Source organism: Armigeres subalbatus, chromosome 2, assembly GCF_024139115.2.
Source record: "Armigeres subalbatus isolate Guangzhou_Male chromosome 2, GZ_Asu_2, whole genome shotgun sequence".
Lineage (NCBI taxonomy): Eukaryota > Metazoa > Arthropoda > Insecta > Diptera > Culicidae > Armigeres > Armigeres subalbatus.
Genome location: NC_085140.1, coordinates 303,439,081 through 303,464,293, shown reverse-complemented (window position 1 = coordinate 303,464,293; position 25,213 = coordinate 303,439,081). Strand labels below are relative to the sequence as shown.

The window sequence follows — 25,213 nt, the reverse complement described above, 5'->3', positions numbered from 1 at the left end:
AAAAACCCCACCGCACCACACCAGGCCCAGGAACACATCGTGTTGATTTTCGTTTCGTTTCACTTATTCGTTTTCGCTTCCTACTTTTGGCTGTACATTACGTTCAATGGGTTTTGATTGGGGTCCGGTTCGGAAATTGTTATTTTTAGAGATTTCTATATGGTTTAGTGCGGAAGAAAGGAGGGGGAATTTATTGGTTTGCGAATTTTTACGGGAGATTGATGTCTGTTACCGATATATCATGCACAAAATTCTTGCGGCACCACGACGGCATTCCAATCAAAACTTCGACGGAAACGTTTGTACAAAGTTTGATGTGTTTATGGATTTGACGTTTTCTGTTTGAAGATAAAACTGTTGTTTAGTATATAATCTAGGTTGAGTGCTGTACACTTAATTAGTGTTGTTTTCTAACTTCTAAAGTGTGACAATTCGTTTTGGATCCTAATCATTAGTCATTATTACTAACAAAGTTTTTATAAATGAATTTATTTTGAACTGATAACCAAAACTGAGATCAACAAAGCTTACTGAAAATCTTGGTAATAACCTTAACAATAGTACGTAATCCATGGAAATATTTACTGGATTTTGTCCAGTGATATAGCATAAATTTGATTCAACTCTTTTAAAAATGCGATTTGTGAAGCGCTTTTTACTCATCGATAGATAGCGACCTGACTATGCATTCACAGCTGTTGTTCATTCTCCTGAGACGGCTAACATATAGATTTTTGGATAATCCAGAACATCTTTCCAAATACACAGGATTTTGTTTTTACACGATTTTTTTTCGCTCGTATTTTTAATCGTGTGACTTCAATTTACCACCAAACTCTTCCCAACATGTTTCAAAAAATCCAGAATAAATCGAAGAAAAATCACATGACAATTAATATGCGTTAAGCATTTAGGATGAGTGGAAATTTGAGAAAATGTAAATCGTGTAAAAACAAAATCCAGTGTACTCCATTTGTAAGATTCGTTTTGGAGCAATGCATTTTTCTAATCACTTCGGAAGTGAGTTCCGACTTCTTTTTTGCATAGAGATCTGATTTTATTGCGTTTGGCATTTCGGAATCTTACCTTTACACAGAGCTCTAATCAACCAGAGGGTTTAGCAGATCCACCAAATTCGTATCCGCTTCTTTTCTAATAAATCAACGCTCTGGAGCTTGGACATTCATGTCGTCGGCTTCGAAACCAGTCTAAATGATTGAGTTACTTTTTTATAATTTACTCCATTGACTCCATCCAAAAAGTGTAAAAGATGGGACATCTATAAGCAAATTATAGTCATTCCATACTCTTCCGACCATCACTCATAAGTATTAACACGAAAAGTAAGGACTATAGCACAGTGTGGTAGATCTTACTCCGTAATGCACCACCAAAAAGGTGTCTACCCAGCATTACAGTCTCCGTTAACTGCCTGGCCAATTGTTTCAACCCCCGGGCCATTCATCCCCTCGGCACGGGTCGACTGACACCTTGGGATTCTGGGTTAGGGTGGTCATATTGTACTGAGTCGGGCGATATGACCGGGTTTACACTCTGGGTTCACTTATCGGTGAAATGAATAACCGTACAGTTTATCAACGGCATTGGTTGAGCTCTGATTACGGACTAAATCTCATGTTATTCAAATTATCGTCACGAGAAAGAAGTTATTCAGATACTGGAATCTTCAATGAATCCTGCCGACAAATCTTTAACGATGAGTTTCACTCTTGGTCTGGATTGGTGCTTGTCGCTCTTGACGGCCATCGCTCCCCCGGGTGAGACATTGTCGCACTTCCACAGTGGGGTACCTTTCCCAAATGGCCTAAAACCATTTGACATAATGACCATTTGACCAAAATAATCACAATGATTTAAGGGCTACTTGTCATGACGACCATTTGGCATACAAATTAATAGAATTATAAAATCTCCAGGCAAATGCGAACTTTACAAGAGCCATTAGTCTTTTTGCCTTATTCTGGGGACAAGCGTGTTTTTCAAGGAGTAAATTACTCTTTCAGCCAAATGTAAAAAAAATCGAGATTTAAATGAAGAATGGGAAAATGCGTGCTTCAAATGGAGGAATGTTCTTCTTCCAAGAAAATGCCTGTGTTTGAAGAATGAGATGTTTAATCTTTCGCGTTGGGAATTGTGTGCTTGAAAAAAAAAATGAATTATTCGCTCATTTGCTTTAATTTGAGCTTACGTACTTGTAGATAAGGAATAATCTTCTTCTTCTTATTGACATTACATCCCCACACTGGGACAGAGCCGCCTCGAAGCTTAGTGTTCATTAAGCACTTCCACAGTTATTAACTGCGAGGTTTCTAAGCCAGGTTACCATTTTTGCATTCGTATATAATGAGGCTAGCACGATGATACTTTTATGCCCAGGGAAGTCGAGACAATTTCCAATCCGAAAGATGACTAGACCGGCATCGGGAATCGATCCCAGCCACCCTCAGCATGGTCTTGCTTTGTAGCCGCGCGTCTTACCGCACGGCTAAGGAGGGCCCAGGAGGAATCATACGCTTCGAATTATTCCGAGCAAATGCATATTTTTAAAGAAGGGGTCATCTAATCTTTTTTTAGTGTGGCATTATGCCAAATGGTCGTTAATCCAAACTGTATTTAACACAGCCAAATTGTCGCTATGCCAAATGGTCTAATGCCAAACGTCATTATGTAAAATGGCACTATTCCCCCTTCCACAGTTAATAACTATGAGGTTAACTGAAATTCGCAGATTTGAAACTTTCAAACCTAGTGAAGCATCTTGGAGTTCGACTTTACACTACTAAGCTGAATTGGAACTTACTTCTTGAAGAAGCATTGAGCATTGCTGCTAATGCTTTATGGATAAGCAAGACTACGCTCAGTAAAAAGTGGAGTTGAACACAAAAATTATTCAATGTATTAAAGGTGGATTGTGAAAACCAGAATGTCATACGCTGCATTATTATGGTGATCGAAAACGAAAGAACCCTGGCCCGAAGAAGTTGAAATAAAAAAACTTTATCAATAATTGCAATGAGAAACATGCCGAGTTGGAGGCTTTGCTCCACATGCAACCATTTGGCCACTTGATTTAATTTAAAGCAGAGTAGAGTGCTTTGAAGAGCAAAAAGATTCAAACCTTTTCGAAGGAGTCCTAAAAGGACATTTTGTATTTTAAACAAAATAAATATCAATTCACTGATCACAAACAATAATGACTGACAGAAAAAAACATTAGAGCAGGCGTGACTGGCCGAGGAATGAATAGCTCATGTGCAAGTGCATTTCCAAACTAAAGTTCAGGATCAGGATGTACCGGAATGCTCTAATCCATGGCTTCCCAAACTTTAGATTACGACTCCCGGTCATGAACTCATCATTGATAGTTCGCGAAAGAAAGAAAAAAGTCCCTAATCTGTTCCCAAATACTATACCAGCTTTTATATTTGGAACTAAGTAAAAGTTGAGCAGAGAACCAGTATTTTTGCAATAGTTTTCCTGTTTTTCCAGTCCTGAACCATTTTGTGGTGAATCTGCATGTTCTAATCTTAGGAACATTAAAAAATGGAGGACATTTTGAAATTTTGAACTTTAATTGTGAACAAGTCTAAGCGTTTCATTCGTCAAACGTACTTACTCGCCAAATTCTAGATTTTTTTCAGAGCCGGTATCACTTGAAGCTGTTTGAAAGTATTGACGACTCGGAACATCTATCATGCCATAGTTTGGCATTTTTCGAAAAGAGATTACTATTCTTCATCAGAGGGCTGATAGAAACCTCCAAAGTCCCAATACGGTATAACAATTGATCAGAACCATGATACTGCATTGGAAAAACGCTGATGCTTCAACTTGATTAATTCTGGTCCTCGATTATTATTCAACGTGGTCTCAAAGATCATAAACAAACTAATAGGCATAACAGAACTCCAGTGATTTTATACCATCATCAAATAGATCATGAAAAATAGGGAAGTACATGTGACCGAAATCTATGGTGGCTCAATGAACATCATGGGGACATCGTGGATTTGTTAAAAAAAACTGATACGGTGACTCATTCGTAAATGGCTGTTTTTCTGTTGATTCGCACCAAATGCCTTTTTGACTGCTTTGTGTTAATTTGTTTATGAAAATTTATTCACTCCTATTTACATGCGTTTTTGTTAGAGAATATCCTCAACTACTGAGTGGTGTAACATTCGAAAAACTGGATAACATAACTGGCTTATTAATTGATTTAAAAGGTCAACGTTGAGATCCATTCTATTACTTTGATTCACTTGAAGTTGTCCGATGGCAAGTTCAAGTTACGTTTTGGTTCAAAATTGAGGATGGATCTTATTTTCTACACCATCGAAATCACATTTTCCTCTCATGAGGGGAAGTTTGGCTACACACAATTGTTGAAGTAAACAAACGCATTTTCACAATCACATTCCTGGATACCGTTATTACAAGACATGCTGCGAGCAAGTAACCATCAAGTGGAAATGATGCCGGAGAGCAGCCAGCTATTGTGAAGTAATCACGATTGCTCTTTTTCGGCTGATATTTACCATCTGTGATTGTAAGTGACTTAAAAGGATTCGAATTGCAGGTTTTCATGGCGTCATTTAATATTTCTCATGATATTATTCAGTCTTCAAATATTATAGTTTTATGAACAGCGAAACTCATTAATTCGGTGTACAGCCATTTTATTCATTCAATATGTTTACGTTTACTTAGATTTATTTAATTATTGTTTTCAAAGTTTGGTCTTGGGAATGCCCTATAACTAAATAGTGAGTGAGTTATTTTCCTTCCGGTATTAGTAGTTTACCATATCGTGATTGAAACAAAGAATGCTCATCGAATCCATCGCGCAACCAACCTACTCATCACTGTATGTCCAGGCGCTGAACGTGTCCCGTCATCATACCATCCCACTAGTTTCATTAAGCATAGAAGTAGAACGCATTCGAGGCTGCTGTTAATTATTAGAATAGTTGCATTGACTAGTGGAACGACGGCCCGTGTCAAACATTGTATACCCGTGTGATTGTGAACCATTCCATGTGCGCAACCAATTGCTACTGCTAGCTCTCTGCTGGATCATGTTGCCCATAAACCAGCAAGACGAAGGATACGGCTAATTGCGGAACAATGCATTCATGTGTGGACAGAAGCTGAAACGAAGCTTCACTCGCGTGCAACAGTGATGTCATCCTACCATCCATGTTCCGATCGGCTTTCCCAAAAACTACATGTCCTTTATTTGTGTCCATGTCCATGTCAAAGTGCAAGCGTTACTTTTAACTAATCCCTAATCGAAAAACTTTTTCCGAAAATTACCTGTAACTGCAATGCAACCTACCTAACATCGTTCAATTCCAACACTTTTGAATGTGTGACGCTTGTACCGTGTTGTCCATCAGACGTTCTGTGAAGTCCCTAAGCCTTTTTCCATAATTAAAAATAATCCCTACTATTCCTCAAATTGCTTCAATAAATGTTTAGTAACCTACGTCGTAATAACATTAATAATAATGAAAGCTTTTAAGTAATCTAAAAGACACATCAAGACAAATGATTGAATCTACCAAGTTTAAAAGTGTTTGTTATTCGTTCAGAGTAACAGTTCCTTTGCGTACGAGCTTTTCTAGTTCTTCGTTTATCACGTTCTGTGTAGCTATTGAGTGGTAATTTTTGGTGGATGAAATTAACCATTAGAATCGAACATTATTAATCAATTGGTTACGGTTATTGTAGATTTGAGTCATTCCTAGCGTGTTTCCTACTACTAGAGTTAGTAAATTACTATCCTTCAAATCCTTTCCTTACATAAGAATTTCTGCTACAAACTCACAATCCGTTCTCTAGCTCATCATTCCTGTTTCCATGTGAATCAAAAAAAAAAGATGCATAAATCAATCTTGTACATATCAAAGTGCACCCGCACCTCACCACCGGTTTTTTTGTTCTCTTGCTCTTTCTCTCTCTCTCTCTACATCTTTCCTCACGTTTCGCTCGCGTGTGTCCTGTCCGAACTCCTATCACAATATGTATCCGCTATTGTGTGAATTACGAACAGCAGCAAAACGGAACCGCCGCCGTTGAGAACGGAACCAGCACAGAGAACGGAACGATCGAAAACGGCACGACGCTGGAAAACGGACAGAATGGCGTGCACGAGACGTCCACCACGGAGAGCTTGAACGGTGATACCGAACACAAAAAGAAGGAGGTGAGTGAGGTTTGATTTTAATGATGATTGTTGTTTATGATGAATCACGTTGGATTCTTTCATCTTATGTTTTTTATAAGGTCATATAATGGTTCTACTGATAAGTTAATTCAATTCTTATAAATGAACTTTGAATAAGAATAACAACCTTAAAATTACTTGAAAGAAATGGGCATAAACGACTGATTATTGCAAATTATGCTTATTGAAATTGTTTTATTTCTGAGCATAAATCTCCCGCTAAATTTTCTTCGTGAATATAGCGACAAATTTAGAAAACCACGTGGACGTGTTGCTGGTTTGTAAATTTTCAACGGCAGAAAACGTCATGTAGCGCAAGATTCACTTGGTGTTCTCTAGCTAGGATCGTGAATAAAAATGTTTGATTACTATTTCGAAGACGACGAGTTTGATCCTCAATTGAATTGTTTTCAACGCACCCATCCTGCTTGTACCCGCCTGATATCTTTCAGGAACAATGTTTGCTAGAATAAATTTCACTTGATAGTAGGGGTTCGGAGAAATTAAAGCAAACGCATGTTACTCCGAGCTGAGAACGAAACTGAATGAATATTTTATTATATTTTTTATATAAAACGGAAGTAGAAACTACATGTCAAACTGTGGAGTGTTGCCTGTTTGATGCGTATGATTAACTATCAAGCCGGTTGACTCAATACTCCTCCTCACCAGTTATCGGTTTGATTCCAATGGCCATGAGGAGATTCTTCAGTTTCATCGCTTGTAACGGATTTGTTCAAACTAGGTGAATGATATTCGACAGACAGACTAAGGCAGCAAATTGTTTCCACTTGCTCTAGAAGTTCTGTAATAACGCTGTCCCAGACCTTGGACCTCGGACCGGATGATAGTCGAAATGGTCGATTACTACTCTTATACAAACTGTTTATTTACTCCCTCACGAAACTGAGCTCGCGATGTGCTTGGATTTTTTTTTGTTGCGATCTGTTTTTGTCAAAGCAATACAACTTTGATTATCTTCTTTCACAGGTATTGTATAATCCAATTGTTTTCCTACATCGTCCATAAGTTTTCTAGTCCACTAGTGCTTCCAGAAGACACTCCGCTAACGCAATATATTCTGCTTCGGTGCTTGCAATGCATTTTTGCTTGCAACATGACCATCCGATCACATGTCCATGAAACTTGAAAGTTCAAAATCAAACGCTTGAGATAGTGCAATATACGCTTCGCTTCATTCCTGTCGGCTTCGGTTATCGCGTTGACCAGTCTTCCTGAAATTGAGGTGGCAATAGAAATTTCCGGATTGTACTTACGGCTACGTACAACAAAGCCCCAATAAGTTTCAGGACTTTTACTGTTCTCCTTTTATTGGAGAAAGCCGGGATCCATAGCACCTTTTGATGTTTTGGCGTCACTCATTCCGAATTTTTGAACCAGGGGTTTCGAATACTCTCTTTAATTGATACGATAATGTCCGGATTTCAAACGGATTTGGATTCCGAGAAAAAAAATCAAATCTCCCATTGTAGTAATCTTGAACTGACGTTAAGGGCTATACCCATCGAACTGACGTTAAGGGCTATAATATCGACGTTAATCAATAGAAAAACGTACATTCCTGCGGATTCTTTTATGTGGAGACACGGATTAGCTTGTGATTGGTTAAATCCAATGGCCGTCAAAACTTCATCAATCCTTTCATTCCAAACATAGGTAGCTTGCAATGTTTGAATCCAAAGGAGAATGAGAAAATCTCTCACTTATCATGTATGTATACAATCTCGATAGATAGCATACCGTGAGAGACGTTTTTCGGTAGCTTTTACGATAATGAACTGATTCGGGGGGTCTACAACCCATAATAAATTTTCTTTTATTAAGCCCAAATTGTGAAGGGCACCGGTTCTGATGATGCATTTCAACTTGTTTTACACAACTATGCAAAAACAAATGGTCCCCAACATAAAATGAGCGAGAACAACGCGTTTTATCAAACCCCCTCGGTGGGGGCCGCCGCTTATCTGAATCAGTTTTTTTTCCGATTTGTATTACAAGTGCGATAGTTTTGTTTTCATGGCTTGTTATGATTCGAAGACGTTTTTGCCTCTCTTTAATCGTTGTTCGTTATCTATCGAGCGCGATTTCTGGCAAACCCTCCCAAGTAACATTTTAAGTTTTATTAAGCTTTTGAAGACTATAATTTACTCTACAAGAGTGTGATAAAACCAGTATAAAACCAAAATGTTACTAGGGCTGGGCTGTGTCGTAATCTGCAAACATGATTTTCATTCCCCATTTCATAGCCAGGAGGCGCCGATAGGTATGCAGTTTTTATTTTAATGTGTTTGGTCAACATTTTCCTTGCTGAGGCTAAGATCAACATAGTTTGAAATGTTGTCTGTTTCACTACGGTTGCGAATACTAAGTCATAGTCTGAGCTCTTGCGCAACCAAGCGGGCTTTATAGCGCACGATTTTCATCCATTTTGCACTTATAAATCCAATTGCTTTCTTCCTATTGCCTTGCGGTCTGGAGGAAGCTGTACTAGCTCTCACGTATCGTTCTCCCGATTTGACATCATCATCCATGGCCGCTTCAACGCTCTGAGGAGTATCTATTGCTTCACTGTACGACCTTTGTTCCATTACATTATGCATTGCTAGGAACACTCCATGAGTAGAATTAGATTCTTCGTCGTCCCATCAGAAATCTTGATCTTGATCGCTGGATATTTTCGTCAAATGTTTTCGCCATTGTTGCCTACCTGGTTGGCTACAGCGTCGATACAGCTATGCCTGGCGTATTGTAGAGCTCCATAATCGTCGGTCTTGGGCGATGTGCCTCCAGTTTCCCCAGGTCCCCATTCCACCGCGTTTTCGTGGCCTTCCACGAAGTCGCCGGCCCCTATCTGGTTCTCTGTTGAATATTGTTTTCGCTATTCTTTCGCCATTGTTGCATCGCTGTTAAAAACGCACCTCTCGGATGATTTTGATCCTACCGAGCTAAATTTTGAAAGGCGTTCGATCTATTGCTGAACGATTTTGTAGGTAACATGCTTCTGCCCAGAACTGGTTATGCATTCCCGCGTCCAATAGTAAACACCGAGCCATTTCACTTAGGATGTGAACCATTCCACCGATTCGTTTAACTTTTATTTAAAATTTGACAGTTCGATGGTTATTTTCCCATCGTGGCTAAAATATTACCCCGATGTCGACCCATTTGTGTTTTGACAGATTGATAGTTATTTGGAGCAAAATGGATTTGGCGCCAATTTTCTCGCGAGCAAAGTTTAACTATCGAACTGTCAAATCTAACCATGCTCCGAAGCAGGGTTATTTTTAACCAAGGAGAATGGTTCACAGCCTTAATGATCGGTTTCTTCTATCCGACACCCCATTCTGCTGTGGAGTGTAAGCAGTAGTAGTATATTCCGCTGTGATACCTTATAGAAGCGACGTAATGTGTTACTAGAATATTCGCCACCAGACCGGATGGTACGTGGTCTATGTTCAATTCAAGGACGTGCTCAATTCACTAGCCCTGCCTAATCGTAGCATTACATTAGATCGCAGTTGCTTTCGAGTTAATTCTATAGTGGATGTGCAAAAGCATGTTGGGTGAATTTTTTTCGTATAGGTACCAGGTGCATATGACATTACACCCAGGTTTTTTTACACGGTAGGATTTAATTAATTTCTCGGTTAACCTGAACTTTCACAGTTTTTTAAATACCCCCTGAATTTTCTTTGATTTTTTGTGCATTTTTTCGTGGGGTTAACGCTTTGCTTCATTGACGCTGAAGGTCTTAAACGACCAAAACCAAACCGTGTAAAAAACCTGGGTGTACACATCTCTTGTTTTTGAAATCATAACGTCACCTCTTGTTTGGAGACACGTTTGACAGTTCTTTTGGTAACAAAGGATTTATCTCCGCTTAACTTTATCATTTTCCTAAATTTATTTTTTGCCGTTTATCCAAGCCATTCCAACCTATCTCGAGTCGGTTTATCGGCGTTCATTCAACCTACTTGGGGTCGATCAAAACAGATTGGCACTTGAAGAAGCCGTCATTTTGAGAGAACAGAACCAGAACTTAATTCAGCTTTTTGTTTAAAGCAAAGTTATTTCAAACTTAGTCTAACCAATAAAAAATCTATCAAGAATTATTCGATGGCTCTCAAAAGTAATTTTTCTTTGGCAGCATCATTATTTCAAAGAATGAGGATTTTACATTTTCTCAGCGTCTGATTCAAGGTCTGCCTCGTAACAGACGGTTGGATGAGAAATGCTGTGCCCACATAATTATTAATTTAAGACTCAATTCCTTTTAATTTTGACAGCATTTGATTTCCTAACATTCTACATCGGATCCAATCAAATCCATTTTTATTCATCTGCTCACAAGGTGTTTCCCCATTTTTATTTTACATTTTCAAGGCCATTTCCGTCCAAATATTGTTTTATATTCCACTGCCAGCTGTTGGATTTTAAACTCGCTTTAACTCCATGTAGTAAAAACTTCATACTTCATACCTTTAATAAGCATTATAATTTATGTTTATGGATAACGGAGATTACTGTCATATAAGTCATATAAGTAACAATCCCCATTCGCAGTCCGACGCGTGCTGTTTAGGGTCTGTCTCATTTGGTAAATTAAGCTTAAAAGTGACGGATTAAAAATTAAAAAATCACTCGGTCATAAGAATGCCCAAGTAAATAAAATTTCCTTTAAAAGTACATTTTTCGCTTAAGCAGCCCAGTGAAGCTGATTAAGCGAGAAACGTACTCTTACAAAATTTTTTGGTTATTTGGGTGCCTGGTGCTACCCAGCAATTCCAATAAGACATCGATGAAAAATGATTCGATATCTGTCAAAAGTAAAAGTAATCTTGCTCTGCGAGCAGGGTTATTCGCTAATTATTGATATGTAAATTTTAAGTTTAACCCTTGTGTGGCCAGCTGGATACCCGGGTACCATTTTGGAATTCATTTCGCAATATTAAATTTAATTTTCATAGCAGGAGGTTGAAACTTTGTCATATCCACAATAATGATGGCCAAAATCGATTGTACGGGTTAACTGAAATTTTGATCAAGAAGGGGTGGAGGGAGGGGTTCCGACATTGTTTTACCCTTTGAATGGCCGGCACCGTGTACCCGAGTACCCACGAAACTGAAATGGCTAGGCAATTTTTAACCGTTTTCAACCATTTTAGGCTTATTCGATTTAGAATTTTGTTTTTTTTTTGTTTTCTGATAGGACTGGTCTGGTCTCTCGGATAACCGGGAAATCCGGATTTCTAGGGACATGTCCTGCAAAGATTATACTGATCGTGAATTTCGATATGTAATCAGCAATATGGGTATTAAACTTCTTGATATTTCATCAGCAAGTTGATTTTGATTTGGGTCCATCAGACCTGCAGATCTTAAATTGGCCATTCTAGAACAGGTTTCTCGAAGGGTCATAGGTGGCCATGAACACTTTTCAAGGGAACATCGACAATATGGGTATCAAACTGAAATTATTTCTAGCGTGTGTTCTTGATGCTTCTGGGTTCACCAGACAAGTTGACTCCGGAGTGGCCATTCTGGAGCAAGTTTTCTGTGTCAAAATTATTAAAACTTCCACAGCACTGGAACGACGAAACTGATTAGATTAGCTAGCTTCTTCTTCTAGTGAGCGAGCTCATCTAGTTACCAACAGGTAGCCCTTGCATTAATTTTGCTCTCACAATGAATGACGAATTTAAAGAATTGATTACTGCTCCTAATGATTCGGAGCTTTCCAAGGATGACTTAGTGTCTCTGGGGTCAAAGTGGCCCTGGACATTACTTTACAACGGATTGTTTATAAAAAAAGGCGCAAATTTCTAGAACAAACTTTCGTAGTATCAGATAGAGGCCACCTAGGATCGAACAACCGACAACAACATTATCCTCTCTTGAAAATGTTGGGACAAACTCAACTCGCAATAAGCGTTTGTCCCAAACTGCAACAGAATAGGACAATGATCGCCTGCCACGCATTTTGAGAAGTAGTCGGTTTGCGATGATGTTTTCGGTTCAATTAGTATCAGTTATCATAGATTAGACATAAACTTAACCATCTGTTGACATGATTTGCGTTTTACTTCTGAAATATACAAGTTATCGCAGTTTGAAAAGTTCACAACAATTACCTCTCCATGTTTGTTGCAAATAAAATGGAACGCAACAATGTCTTTATCCTCTGCAGATGGGGACAAAGAGTTATCGCTATTCTCTTTTGTCGCTTTTTTTTTGCATTTTTCAGCGACAATTACATTCCTTGCTCACATTGCTAGAAAAAATGATTTAAAATAAAATGCGGCTTTGATAATGTTTATGAACACTCTTGACTCCTCAGGGAACCTATTCCGGAATTGGCAATCCGGGGTGAACTGGTTTGATGAACCCAAAGAGATCAGAAATAAATACTTGAGACAATTTCAAGAAGTTTGACACCCATATTGTTGGGGTTCCAATGAGAAATGTTTTTGGCAAACCTCAGCTCCCGGGGAACCTGTTCCAGAATGGCCACTCCGGAGTCAACTTGTGTGGTGAACCTAGGATCATGAAGGGCATACGCAAAAGTTAATTTCAAGAAGTTTGATACCAATATTGTTGATGTTCCATTGCACAATGTTCATGGCCACATATGACCCCTCGAGGAAACTGTTCTGGAATGGCCAATCGAAAATCTCCACTTCTGATGGACCCATGACCCAGAATGTGTATAGCCACCAGACCAGAGAATCAATATTCGGGCAACGCTTAACAATATACTCTTTGTCATCAACAGAGTTTGTTACTGAGTGACAAACGCACCTAGCGACAAACCTTTATCCGAACCCGAACACAATACGACAAGAATCATTTGCCTTACATGCTCTTATATTTCCGAAAATACGATGCTAATTTTGTAATCATTGTTCGATTCTCGAATATTTGCATGAAAGCAGAAACTATGATAGCATAAAACCAAAATTTGCTCTTGAAATAATGCAAAATAACGGGTTGAAAAGTTAGCAACAAGATTGTCTTCTTTTTTGTTGCTGACAAAAATGTTCGGATCTTTGTAATTATTATCTCCAACAAAAACAAAGCTTTGTCGTTGGTTCGCTTTTGTCGCTTGTTTCGCACGCGCATTCCAGAAAAATTGATTCCCTGCACCAGACATTCTAAATATTCACGATCCTCTAATGTGAAAGTGTACTACACACATGTGGAAGTGTTGGCTTGAGAAATGGATTGCGAGTTATTTGACTATGCGTCCAATTTGGGAATCTCGAGCTCGTTCAGTAGCCGCTAGGTTGCGAAGGCCGACGGAGGTCCTTCGTAGCTTAGTTTGTTAAAGCACCAGTCCAGCGTATTGTAGGGTTCGTACATGGGTTCGAGTCCCATCGAAGGGAAAGTGGTTTCCTCCAATACATTTTCCAAATCAATATCTTCCACATAATGTACATATTCACATATGAGTTTTCACAACATTGTAAATCAATGTCCAAGTCGGGTGGTTTAATCCCCGGAAATAGCCAATTAACTTTGATTGATCTGAGTTAATTTCAGTTTAATTCTCCAATTGAGACAGACCCTTAGAATGCTTGTTTTTGGCACCTCATATGATGTCACATTCGCTAGCAACTACAGCCAGAGACAGGCGGTGTGAAAAACTGTCTAATTGGCAACGTAAGAAAAGGTATGAAATCGTATAAATCATACTGGCTTTACTTGAACTTTTTGCTTGCTTCTTATAGATGAAAAAAGTAAACAACTCGAATCGGAATCGCTTTTTACGGTTCGATTGCACACAGGATGGCATCCTCACCGATCTTTTATTCCAGTATTTCTAGCTTTCAATAATTCCAAATAGACAGTCAATGTGTTTGTTTGAAAATTTGATAACAGAATGATCTTATTATTTTGTCCGTCACTGTACAAATCTCATGTAAACCAGAGTGTATGTAAGGCCGTTACAAATATTTAATTTAAATTATGTCCTACTGGTCTCCGAAAGGTCAAGGGGGTAATAAAAAATAAATATCAAAACGAAAAAAATCAGTAAAACTCATCAGATTTGTTAAAGAATGTTTTGAAAATCCTCAAAATCATCCAAATTTTTTGTTCTTGCCCCCTCAAAATATAATTTTTGGCCAAAAAAAATCCGAGGGAAGGGAGACATAATTGTTTTTAAATATTTGTATCAGACCTAATTAAGAGTGGCGACACTGTCAGAAAAAAACACTTTTTCAATTTTTTTGATGGGCCGCCCTCTTATTCGGTTCTATTTGGGGCCCTGATGCTCTGGACAAAATTTCAGCCAAATCGGTCAACGTTTGGGCTGTGCTAAACTCGTTGGAAGTTTATATGGAAAAATGTATGCAGAAACATCCTAAAACAGTGATTTGCAGTTGTTTTGCACAATTTACAATCAAGAACCATGATACTTATTCAGTTCTTGTAGAATTAAATACAGAATGTTATGCTGAAAACCACGAGAAGATTAGAGTTCATTAAGCAAAGATATTAGCATTTTACTGGAGTGTTGTAGGGGTGAATTTATTTCTTTTCAAAGGTAAAAGAAACGAAATTTGCTCAAACCCCACTTCGAAGAAATGATAATAACTTAACCGGGAAAACTCTAATCTTCTCGCGGTTTTCTGCATAACATTCTGTATTAAATTCTTCAATATTCGAATGAGTATCATAGTTCTTCATTGTAAATTGTGCCGTCCAACGGCAATTCACTGTTTTTGGATGTTTCTGCATACATTTCTGCATATAAACTTCCAACGAGTTTAGTACCACCCAAACGTTGACCGATTTGGCTGAAATTTTGTCCAGGGCATCAGGGCATCAAATAGAACCGAATAAGAGGGCGGCCCATCAAAAAAAGGAAAAAGGTTTTTCCCATACTAATTTGAGCCACCCTAATATAAGGGGCCGTACACTATTTACATAACGGATTTTTGCGGGTTTTTAATGATCCCCCCCCACACTTCATGATTCTTTCAGCATTTTAATCCATAATTTGTCAACTTTTTTAAGAGCAGATTTAGAGTTTCGATACCTAAAATTGAAGATTTTATTCAGATATTGGAATAAGAGCTATGTATTGGAGAGTTGATTCAGTGATTCATCTAAAGGAGTTATATAGAGATTAGATTCGTCAAATCAAATTGATTATCAGATTTGGATTTTCTAATAAGTTGATTAAGATTTCAGATTGAATCAATGAAAGTTTTCGGGATTTAATTTGCAATGTAGATCTAAAAATGAAGTTTGAATCTGAAAATTTATCTAGAGATTGAACGTAGAGACTGTCCAATACCTTTTATACCATTCTTCATTGACTCACATCGTGGTTCACATAGTGTTCATGAATTATTTTTGAAGGTCCTCGAAAGGTTTCTCATTAAAGTTGTTTCGAATGCCTTTTTTATGATTCCATATTTTATGTTAGATGATACTTCAAGAACTTTTTGTAGCCTCAAAACTTACGTAAAATTGTCTTTTCAGTAGTTATTTCAAATATTCGGCAAGAGTTTTTCTCCTAAATTTATTTTATTTTATCCATGCTTACTCTAAGATCTGCTTCAAAAAATTGTCCATTTTTTTCTTCTTTATTGAAGAGGCTTTCGAGGAAAGTTGTCCATGATATCTTTAAAGAATTTGAATTTTTCCAATAAAAAACCTTTTTTGATCGTATAGAATACGAACATCCTTATTTTTTGGGAATTTATTCCATCGGAAAAGTCTTAAACCATTGATTTTAGGTTTCTGAACTTTTTGCAGAACGTGAACTACCGTCGTCGGGGGTGACAATGGGTCAAATGGGGGTGAGAATGGGTCACTGTTTCAACCACTTACAATGCTTGTAGAATAGATTGAATGTATCTGAGGGCAAGAGGACTAAAATATAAGAGACCTTTTTCAACGATTTTGCCCTACGACTTCCAGACTGCCGGTGAGAGCGATGACCCATTCTCACCCCCCAGGCCCATTGTCACCCCAGATGGCGGTACTAAAAGAGTTCGAAGGGTGATTAGATGACCAATATAAAGAAAATTTTCTCGCTGCTTTTATTCGAAGATGTTCTATCGATTCTTTTAAGCATTGACATGTACGGTAAAAATGTGTAAACCGGATTCACGGTCTGCAAAATATTGTACGGCTGAAAGTCGTCGCATAGATCTCCATTATTCTGCTTTGGCTCACTTCGGCAGCACTTTGAGGGCAATACAGAGCCACATGATGCCTCGCCAAATGATAGCAAAACGTCACATATTTTGAAAGCCTTCACTATTATTATATTTAGTAAAACTAGAATCAAGGTGTGCCCCTGATTTAGAAGTATCGTTGCGTTGCTTCGGAATGATTTAACAGATGATGTGGCTGCAAGTCGTACTCCCCGAGTTCATTGAGGATTTGTCTCAAGGTAAATTTTTATATATCTTCGTCGACGTAAGACCGTAAGATCTTCTAATCCGAAAACAAAAATCATTTCTACAATACGTGCGTTGTAGCATAGAAGAAACTTTTGGCTTTTCCGGAAAAATGCGTTTTTTTGAAAACTGCTAAAAAAGTTTACACTCAAAACACTTTGAAGTAGCTCTTTTGACTATAACGTATTCAATTATGACTTTAAAATACGCTCTTTCGTGGGAGAATGGGAGTAGGATTAAATATTATGCACAATTATGACTATCTTTTATTCACAAATGATTAACTTTTATGCCTTTTATGCATAAAAATAGGAAAAATGTCAGTACATTCAAAGTTAATTGCCTATATGCCGGGTATTAAGCCACCCGGAGTGGAAATTAATTACTATGTCTGAAACTTGATTATGCATATGTACAACATGTGGGAAAGCACCTGTCATGCGAACTGGGGTCGTGGGATCAAACCCCACCGAAGGGGCGGTTACCCTCCAATACCTTTTCCGAACTAAATCTATCACATGTTGTACATATGCATAATCAAGTTTCAGACATAGTAATTAGGAAAAATGTGTAAAACTTATGCTTTTTATGCATCAAATTTTACTCCTTTTGTGGGTAGTCCCATTCTCCCGCAAAAGAGCATATTTCTCCCCAAAAGAGCATACTTTCAGCTGTGCGTGTAGATGAAAAACTGTCGACCTAGTCTGAATGTGAAAGGCACAATGAGATAATAAGAACGAGGAATTCAATTTTTTTTCTGGGAAGAGAGTCATAGCCTAGTCATCATCATAGCACGAAATGCCACAGTAGCGACGAGTTGCAGTGTCTTCATTGCTACTCTACACATCGTCAATGACGCGCACGAGGTTAGATTTCGTCGTGTAACCAAATCGTCATGACGACATCGAATAACGAAGACTTCATACCGTTATTCTTCAAACGGCAGCTGCCATGCGAAGATTTTTATTAATCCTTCGTAATAATGAGTTTGAAATAACTTATGAAAGTGTTATGAATGTCATCGATACATTTATTTTACCAAAGTTCCTACTATTTGTTTATTTGAGACACCATTATGTTTTAAACCAGTCCGTCCATTGTGTGAAGAAATGACGACGAAAATCGTCATAACTTTTGGTTTCGCGACTATCGTCATGCGCATGCGGCGCGATGAAAACGAATAGGTGTTGCGTCGTGCAATGTTATGACGAAGACTATTTTTTTCCGCTTTCTTCATACGACGAGAATGACTATTGTCAGCCCTGAGTCCTAGAGTTCTTGCTATTCTTTCGGAGAATAATTCATTCTGGTGAATATCGCTCTGGATCATTCTGCAGAATGGGATTTTGGGAAATGTCAATGTCGGGATTGGGAATATGAATGTCTCAAATTCACATATGTCAAAAAGGCTATGTAGATTTAGTTGTAACAGATATGATGTGAAATATAATTTGTATAATAGCCATACTTACAGTCATTATAAACCGTTAATACGTTTTTCGTCTATTTCATTCACAGGAGAAAATTCCAGAAAAGGCAGCTCAACTTCAGCAACCTCCGCCAGCAGCAGAAGTAACGGCTGAATAAATCTATTGATTATTATTATTAATTCTTTAACTGTAAACGTAAATATAAATACCGATGTGCGCAAGAGGACATAATGAAATAAAACAAAATCAACCGAAACCATCATCAGGCATCAGATTCTCCGAAATGGGGGAAGGCATACATCGGGAAAACACAAACCACAACAACAGATTCATGAACAACGCAAGCAGAAAACAATTTTTGAAAACCCGAAAACAGCGTACGATCGAGATAAATATCCAGACCTCAGCACACCACTGATAAAAACAAACGAACAGAGGAAACCTTTTTACACATTTTAAAAATTTAAAGTTATATTATAATTAGTTTTATGAAAATATTTAAAAGCATGTCTCCATAAATACTTTCAGATAAAGCATATATTAGAAGGGTTTCGATTTTAATGATAAAATCGCATTAAAGTGGAAAGAGCACTTGATGTGCGTGTGTTGTAGAGAGCGAGCGAGACGCATCGGTCTTTTTCGGATATTTTGTAAGGAAGAGGCACCACATGTTTTTTTTTTCTTTAAGTTTAGTGAAAAAAGATATAAAAAGAGAAAATATTTCAAGCTGCAAGCGATAAGTTTATGAGAAGTAATTACTACTGCTACTACTACTGATTGTCCATAATAATTGCATTGTCCAATTTTACAAGATAGAAACGAGAGCAAATAAAAAAATATGATTGATGAAAACGAAAACGAAGCAAACAATTTCATTTCTTCTGCAACTAGGGAGAATAGAAACACACAAAACCTGGGGATATTATTGAAATATGAATAAAAGGAAGCTGAAGAGAAGAAGTAGCGGCTAACGAAGACGAGGGGAAGTGAGACGTACCAGATGATCTCCGAAAGGGAAAGTTTGAAGCAAGCTTGTACCATCTTCTGGCCGGTCCTTATCTTCCACCTCGTCACAACTGGGGCGCAACTTTATACATGTAAAAGGATTAATATTTATAGTTTAATTGATAATTGATAAATTATCCTATAATGATAAACTTTTTTCGAAGAAAAAATGTAAACATAAGCGTAAGTTCTTTTCTTTTATATCTTTGTTGTAAATTCTATTTCAAAGAAAGGAAACAAGATTGAAGCATGAGAAGGAGTAGGCACACATTTTTGCTGGTAGAAAGAAAGAGAGAGCGAAAAAATTTCATAATTCTAGCCGTATCGAATTCAAAAGCAAGTCCATATTTAATCCAAAATTTCATAGTACATGTCATAAAACGAAGCAAAAATTCACACAAAAAAAGCATAACTGTAGTTTTTAAAGGTTTATCAATAGTAGAAAAAACAGACGAGACATAAACAAAAATCACATACATAAACACACTAACAGAACACATTTTGAGCCGAAATCCCGACGCGGAGATGACGACCATTTATCACCACCATTTTGGGTCGATCTCTGTTTTTAGAGAGACGCCATTTTACAAGCAAGCGCCACATTGCCCCGTAAGGTTTTTTACACCCCGTCCTCTTCTGGTAAAAAGAACATGAAGTCAAGGCTTAAATTAAGACGAGAGGATGTACCTTTTTTCTAGAGCGAGTTATACATTTTAGCCAAAGCACGCTTGAGGCGGGCGCATGGTGCCACCAACGACACGAGATCCCACGAAGTTTTTTACAACGCAAAAAGACTGCCATCAAAACCAGACTTATTGACACCAGTGCGCAGTGGTCCAGCATGAAGATTCGTTTTGGTGAACCATACTTTTCGGTCTATTATTTTTCACGGTGAATTTTCGATTTAACATGATAAAGGTTTCGGACGAAAGCTACAATCCGCATCGCGTATGCATACAAGGATAATGCTATTTAGCATAATGCCGTTTGCTAAATGTCTAAAGGCCTATTGACTAAATGTGTTGGGTGTTGGTATAACGACCATTTGGCATAATCGTTGGGAAGATGCTTCAAATACGGAACAACGACTATTTGAGTATGAATATTATTCCATCTTTAGAAGTATGTATGACACCTTCTTCAGAAGTACGCATTTGCCCGGAATGAGGCAGAAGAGCAGATTATGCCTTATTAAGAAGTACGCATTTGTCCGGAATAAGGCAGAAGAGTAGATGATGCTTCTTTAAAAGTATGCATTTGCGCGGAACGACCCACAATATAGGGTGGGTGTACCAATTGTCGCCATACATAAGAACAACTATTTTAAAAAAAAATAAGTAAAAGGCATGTGGGTGGACTTTATATATCAAGCGAAAGATTTTACTTTCTGCTCCTTAGTACAGCTGTGAAAACCACAATAAAATTTGTTATTATCCTCAAAATTGATTAATCCATAATAGGAACGCATGCACCAGTTGTGGCACTATTCTTAATTTTGGTTCCTTATTTGGCAAATCCCATTATTTTCTTATGGGACTGGCCAAATAGGGACCACTAGTGCCACAACTGGTGCAAAGGACGTCAAAAATTAAGCAAAATCAATTTTTACAATTATGCTTTGCTTGTTCGGGAGGAAATCAAAGGTGTTATCGTATCATATGAATATGCTTTATCGATTTGAACTTGGTTTGCGGTGATTTGATTGGCCATTTCGCATATAAAGCACTAGTGCGACAACTGGTGCTATAGCCACAACTGGTACACCTAGCCTACATTTCCGTGGTTTTTTGCCCTATCTCTTTCCGCTGCTTTTGTCCATATTATATAGTGAGTATATAAGAACATCCCAATTATACACACACCCTGATTCTATAATAATCCGAAAACTATTTCTTCCTCAATAATGTGGATTCGAAAACAGGTTTCGTGTTAGTCAGAATTTGACTAATTTGCCAATAAAACATTCCACTACTCATAATCGCATATTTGTTCCAAAGGATTGAAAAGATCAGCAAAGGTGGGACTGATATGCGATCATGGGCAGTTTATTTAATAGTACATTGCTTAAAGACTAATATAATCAGCGGTGCACTTTAGTATTGCTCAATATGCTAAATGATTGGTTGCAGGGAAAATATAGTACCGCCACTTTGCACCATACAATTGTATTTAAAATTCAGCTTCTGAAGTACTGACAAGTTAGCCAAAATGTGATTAAATGATCGGCTGCATCCCTAGAAGAAATAACATGCATTTCATAAATGTGCCACTACCTTATACTTCGTCATAGAAAAATTACATCATTTCGAAAGGCGTATTGCCTTTCCCATTACCCATATAAGACAAGCACTTGCAGCACATATCGAACATTTAGGAACAGTACTGCTGAATCTCATTAAATATATGAAATTGAAAACATGGTTGTACTAAAATACAATCATCTTTCTGGATCACTAAACATTGGCTAATGTGACGATATTCGTCACGCTATGAATGCAACCACCTCACCAACTAAATAAAAAACTCAAATGTCATAAATGAATATTTGGAGAACGATCTATTATACACTTTTTAAATAGCAACATACTATTAAAAAGCATACCTCCGTCTCGGGATCAAAACAAGAGCAGAATCAAAGCAAAAGTAAAAATCCGAGCACACGAATCCTACCAACAATACACGCGCGCAGTTTAGGGAAAATGTTATCGTCGATGTGTCAATTTTTAATGAATAAACAATTTCAAACTAGAACGATGAATAAAACAGACAAACTAATTAAAAACACACGCCCAAGAGACAAACACACACACATTCGGTTGTACGATCGCAAACAAACGAAATAAAACTAGGAAGTATTTGTAAAGGCAATTTTTGTGATCGAATGTACTTTATCGATGCACATTTGGAGGTTTTTTCTTTATTTGGCCAGCAGCGACGTGAACGGTGAAGAAGGAGGAGTCTCGGTTGCGCTCAGAAGAAATTAAAACAGTAATAACGGAAACAAATTGCAACACCCACTATGAACTGCAATCATTACAATAGAAAGATAACGAAAACGTCTCAGACGAAAACGGGAAATGAATTTGTAGAAGAAGATACATCAATTCGAACAGTGACTGCTACTAGAACAACAACAACCACACAAAAATCAAAATAAAGTGAAGAAATACTAGAAAATTGAATGGACGCGTAGATCATTTTTATTTCAGCGAAACTAATCCCTGAACATCTGATTGTTCAAATACTAGAAATTCACACAGAATATGCCCATATTGACTGATACGAAATGGATCGATTTTTGTTTCGTTCATTCGTTTATTTGGTACTCATTTGGTAAATCATTAACACGATTTATTTTGTTCTAAAATCTTTCTTTTTGTGTCTGAACAGTACTAGGTTATTATTTTAAGGTGTTTTGCTGAGTAAAAGTTTTATTTCTTGATTGAATCTACGTTGCCTTGAACCTGTTGTGATGTCCCGTCGGATTCCGGTCTAGTGCTGGCTTGCAGGTTTCGTAATGTGTGGCCGCTCTCGAACTTCTGTTAATATCGATTTTTGACGGCATCGTCTATGAAGCTCAGCATTCGAGATCCAGTTGTGAGTGAGGCCATCAGGCCCGAATTATGAAACGAATATCTACGTTGATGAATAGTTGCAGTTTCTGCGTGTTCTCTGCTGATACACACCAAGTCTCACTTGCGAATAGCAACACATATTTCAAGTCAAAGTTTATTTTCGCAATTTTGTGCATTAACAAATCTAATTGCTTGTCAAAAGACGAGTTCGTACTATCCCATTTAATTCCACCACTTGATTGTACCTTGACAGATACGTATTTCGCTCCTATGTCAATCTTGATAACGCCATCCGATGCTAACTGGTTGCCAAGATGTATTGTCAGATTCTCTGGATGTGATACACTGCGCGGCTTTTGTAATGTTCCCAAATGGGTACTTGCACAAAACTTCACGCGATGAATCACTGTCGAAAGGTACGGCCGGGCCAAACGATACACCGCAAAGCTATTCACCCATGAGAATCAAATAAATGGGGTGTAGAAAACGCGGCAATACCTTCCCTGAAGAGTACGTGGGTCGCGTGCATTTTTTTAGAAAATCAGGCTATAATGTTACACTTATCATGCGATGAATGTTTAAAAATACAGTCCTCCACGCAGCCGATGCGTCACCTACCTGTGGATGCAAAGACCGTTGAGCTTTTGATTTTATAGCTTTAAACGAGTACCATGACCGATCTCGTTTAGATTTCTGGGCATCTGCAACCGCCTAACTTTTAGTTGCTAATTTTGTCCATTTCGCTATTTTGTTTTCCGCATAATCTCAAAATCAGACAATACCCGAGCAAAGCTTGAGAGCAAATCGATATCTAATTTTGTTGTTATGTAATCGCCTAATTTTGATAACTCAGTTTTAACGGTTAAAATAACAAAATGTATCCAAATTTCCGCGAGCGGTAATGGCAGCCAGCTTGCCTACGGGTTAGTCTCTGATTTGACGTTTGTGGAGGTCAACTACACTCACCGTTCCGAGCATTCTGACCAATGTGACATATAAGTTTTTTATAAAATTAAATCAGACCTTTTCAAGTAAACTCGTTGATCGGAAAAGTCAATATAAGTGCCCGTTCCAGACAAACCTAAAAAAGTGCTAAGTGAGCAAATTGCACTTGGTCGTGGAAGTGAGTTTTTGCCTAGCTTATACATATAACTTGTGAGATAATTTGAACATATTATTCCAAATTAAACCAATTTCTTAAGTAAGAAACTAAATCTGCTCTCGAAGTACCCTTAAGGCAATGAGCTAGACTTTACTAATGTGGCGCAGATCAGCACTGCGTACCAATAGTCATATCTTTCACACTCCCGCTGTTCTTATGCAACGCAAATACCGTGCGGGACCGAAATCCGTCCACTTCATGAGATATCAATAAATTAAAGGGGGTTAAAGGTAATTAATGTAGAAATAATTTATCCTGTTCTGTTCAGATACTTGGCATTAAGCTTTTAGGGCATAAACATGGGAAGAAGGTTTTGAAATTAAAACAACAAAAATTGAAAACAAATCGCCACCCACCAAACGCGGAGTTTCTGCCGCCATTTTGTTTTCGAGTAGAGCATTATTGCACCAAAAGTAACTGTGTTTCTTTGCTAATTGCGAATCATTACATAAGATAAGCGGAATACAAACCGAAGGGATCGCTTCTCAATGTGCGTATCGAACTATTTACAGTTGTAGTTTAGTCAATCAGTCTGTTTCAATTTAAATATTAATTAAAAAATAGCTGTACGGATGTTGAGTAGTTGATTTTATTCATTATTTTATTATGTTTTTCGTAGTTTTCAATGAGTAAATGTGAAACACTTCAAAAGTGGAAGCCTTCATGCTCCTATGTCAATGAAAAACGTTTTATTTACATTCGATTCTTATTTTCTAATGACCTTTTCATATATCAAGGTGCTTAAGTGTACGGATTTCGATGCGCTACGGTAGTGACGTCACTGATTGTGGTATTATGTGGTCACGTCACAACGCAAATAGTGAGGTCACTATTTGCGTTGCATAAGATCAGTGGAAGAGTAAAAGAGGGAACTAGTGGCACGCAGCGCTGATCTGTGCCACATTAGTAAGGTCTAGCTCTTTGCCCTTAAGGGGAAACACTGATCGGCATCAAACCACTACATAAATCTGCATTTTTTAATTTAAAACTACCACAATCACAATTTTTCGAAGGACGGAAAGAGACAGACGACACACGGCCGATGGTACATCGCCCATCGTTCCTTGAGCCTTAATAGCTAGTGTCAGTGGCGTAGCCACAGGGGTGGTTTTGGGCATAACAACCCCCCCCCCCCCAAGAGACAAATTTTTTAGAAGAAACTTTGTTTTCCAAAAAAAATGTTCTGAAACCCCCCCCCAGAACAATTTTCTGGCTACGCCACTGGCTAGTGTAGTTTCAGCTGTCAGGTACAGGTAAGCAATGACCCTGACTGATTAAGAATATTTAAGTGAATTACCATGAATGATTTTGTGTTTAACAGAAAACCCCACTGTTCGACGTGGGTGTTTATGCGG

General features: G+C 37.9%; 1 protein-coding gene and 1 long non-coding RNA gene across 8 annotated transcripts in view; one reads left to right on the top strand and one right to left on the bottom strand.

Annotated features, from left to right (window-relative positions):
* Positions 1–22,303, top strand: part of LOC134212511 (calphotin-like) — a 314,355-nt gene extending 292,052 nt beyond the window's left edge. For 5 of the 7 annotated variants that reach the window (XM_062690462.1, XM_062690457.1, XM_062690460.1 and 2 more), the window contains 2 exons: positions 6,077–6,229; positions 18,205–22,303. In XM_062690462.1, coding sequence (XP_062546446.1) covers positions 6,077–6,229; positions 18,205–18,273 — 222 coding nt within the window. In that variant the 3' untranslated portion in view covers positions 18,274–22,303. The remainder of the gene's footprint in view (positions 1–6,076; positions 6,230–18,204) is intronic. The other 2 variants (XM_062690461.1, XM_062690464.1) reach the window with 1 other exon arrangement.
* On the bottom strand, positions 46–6,070 carry LOC134212519 (uncharacterized). The gene is made up of 2 exons (XR_009979289.1): positions 2,954–6,070; positions 46–2,766 (listed from the first exon to the last, which is right to left on the bottom strand). It is a non-coding gene; the product is annotated as an uncharacterized LOC134212519 (long non-coding RNA).
* Positions 22,304–25,213: the final 2,910 nt, after the last annotated feature.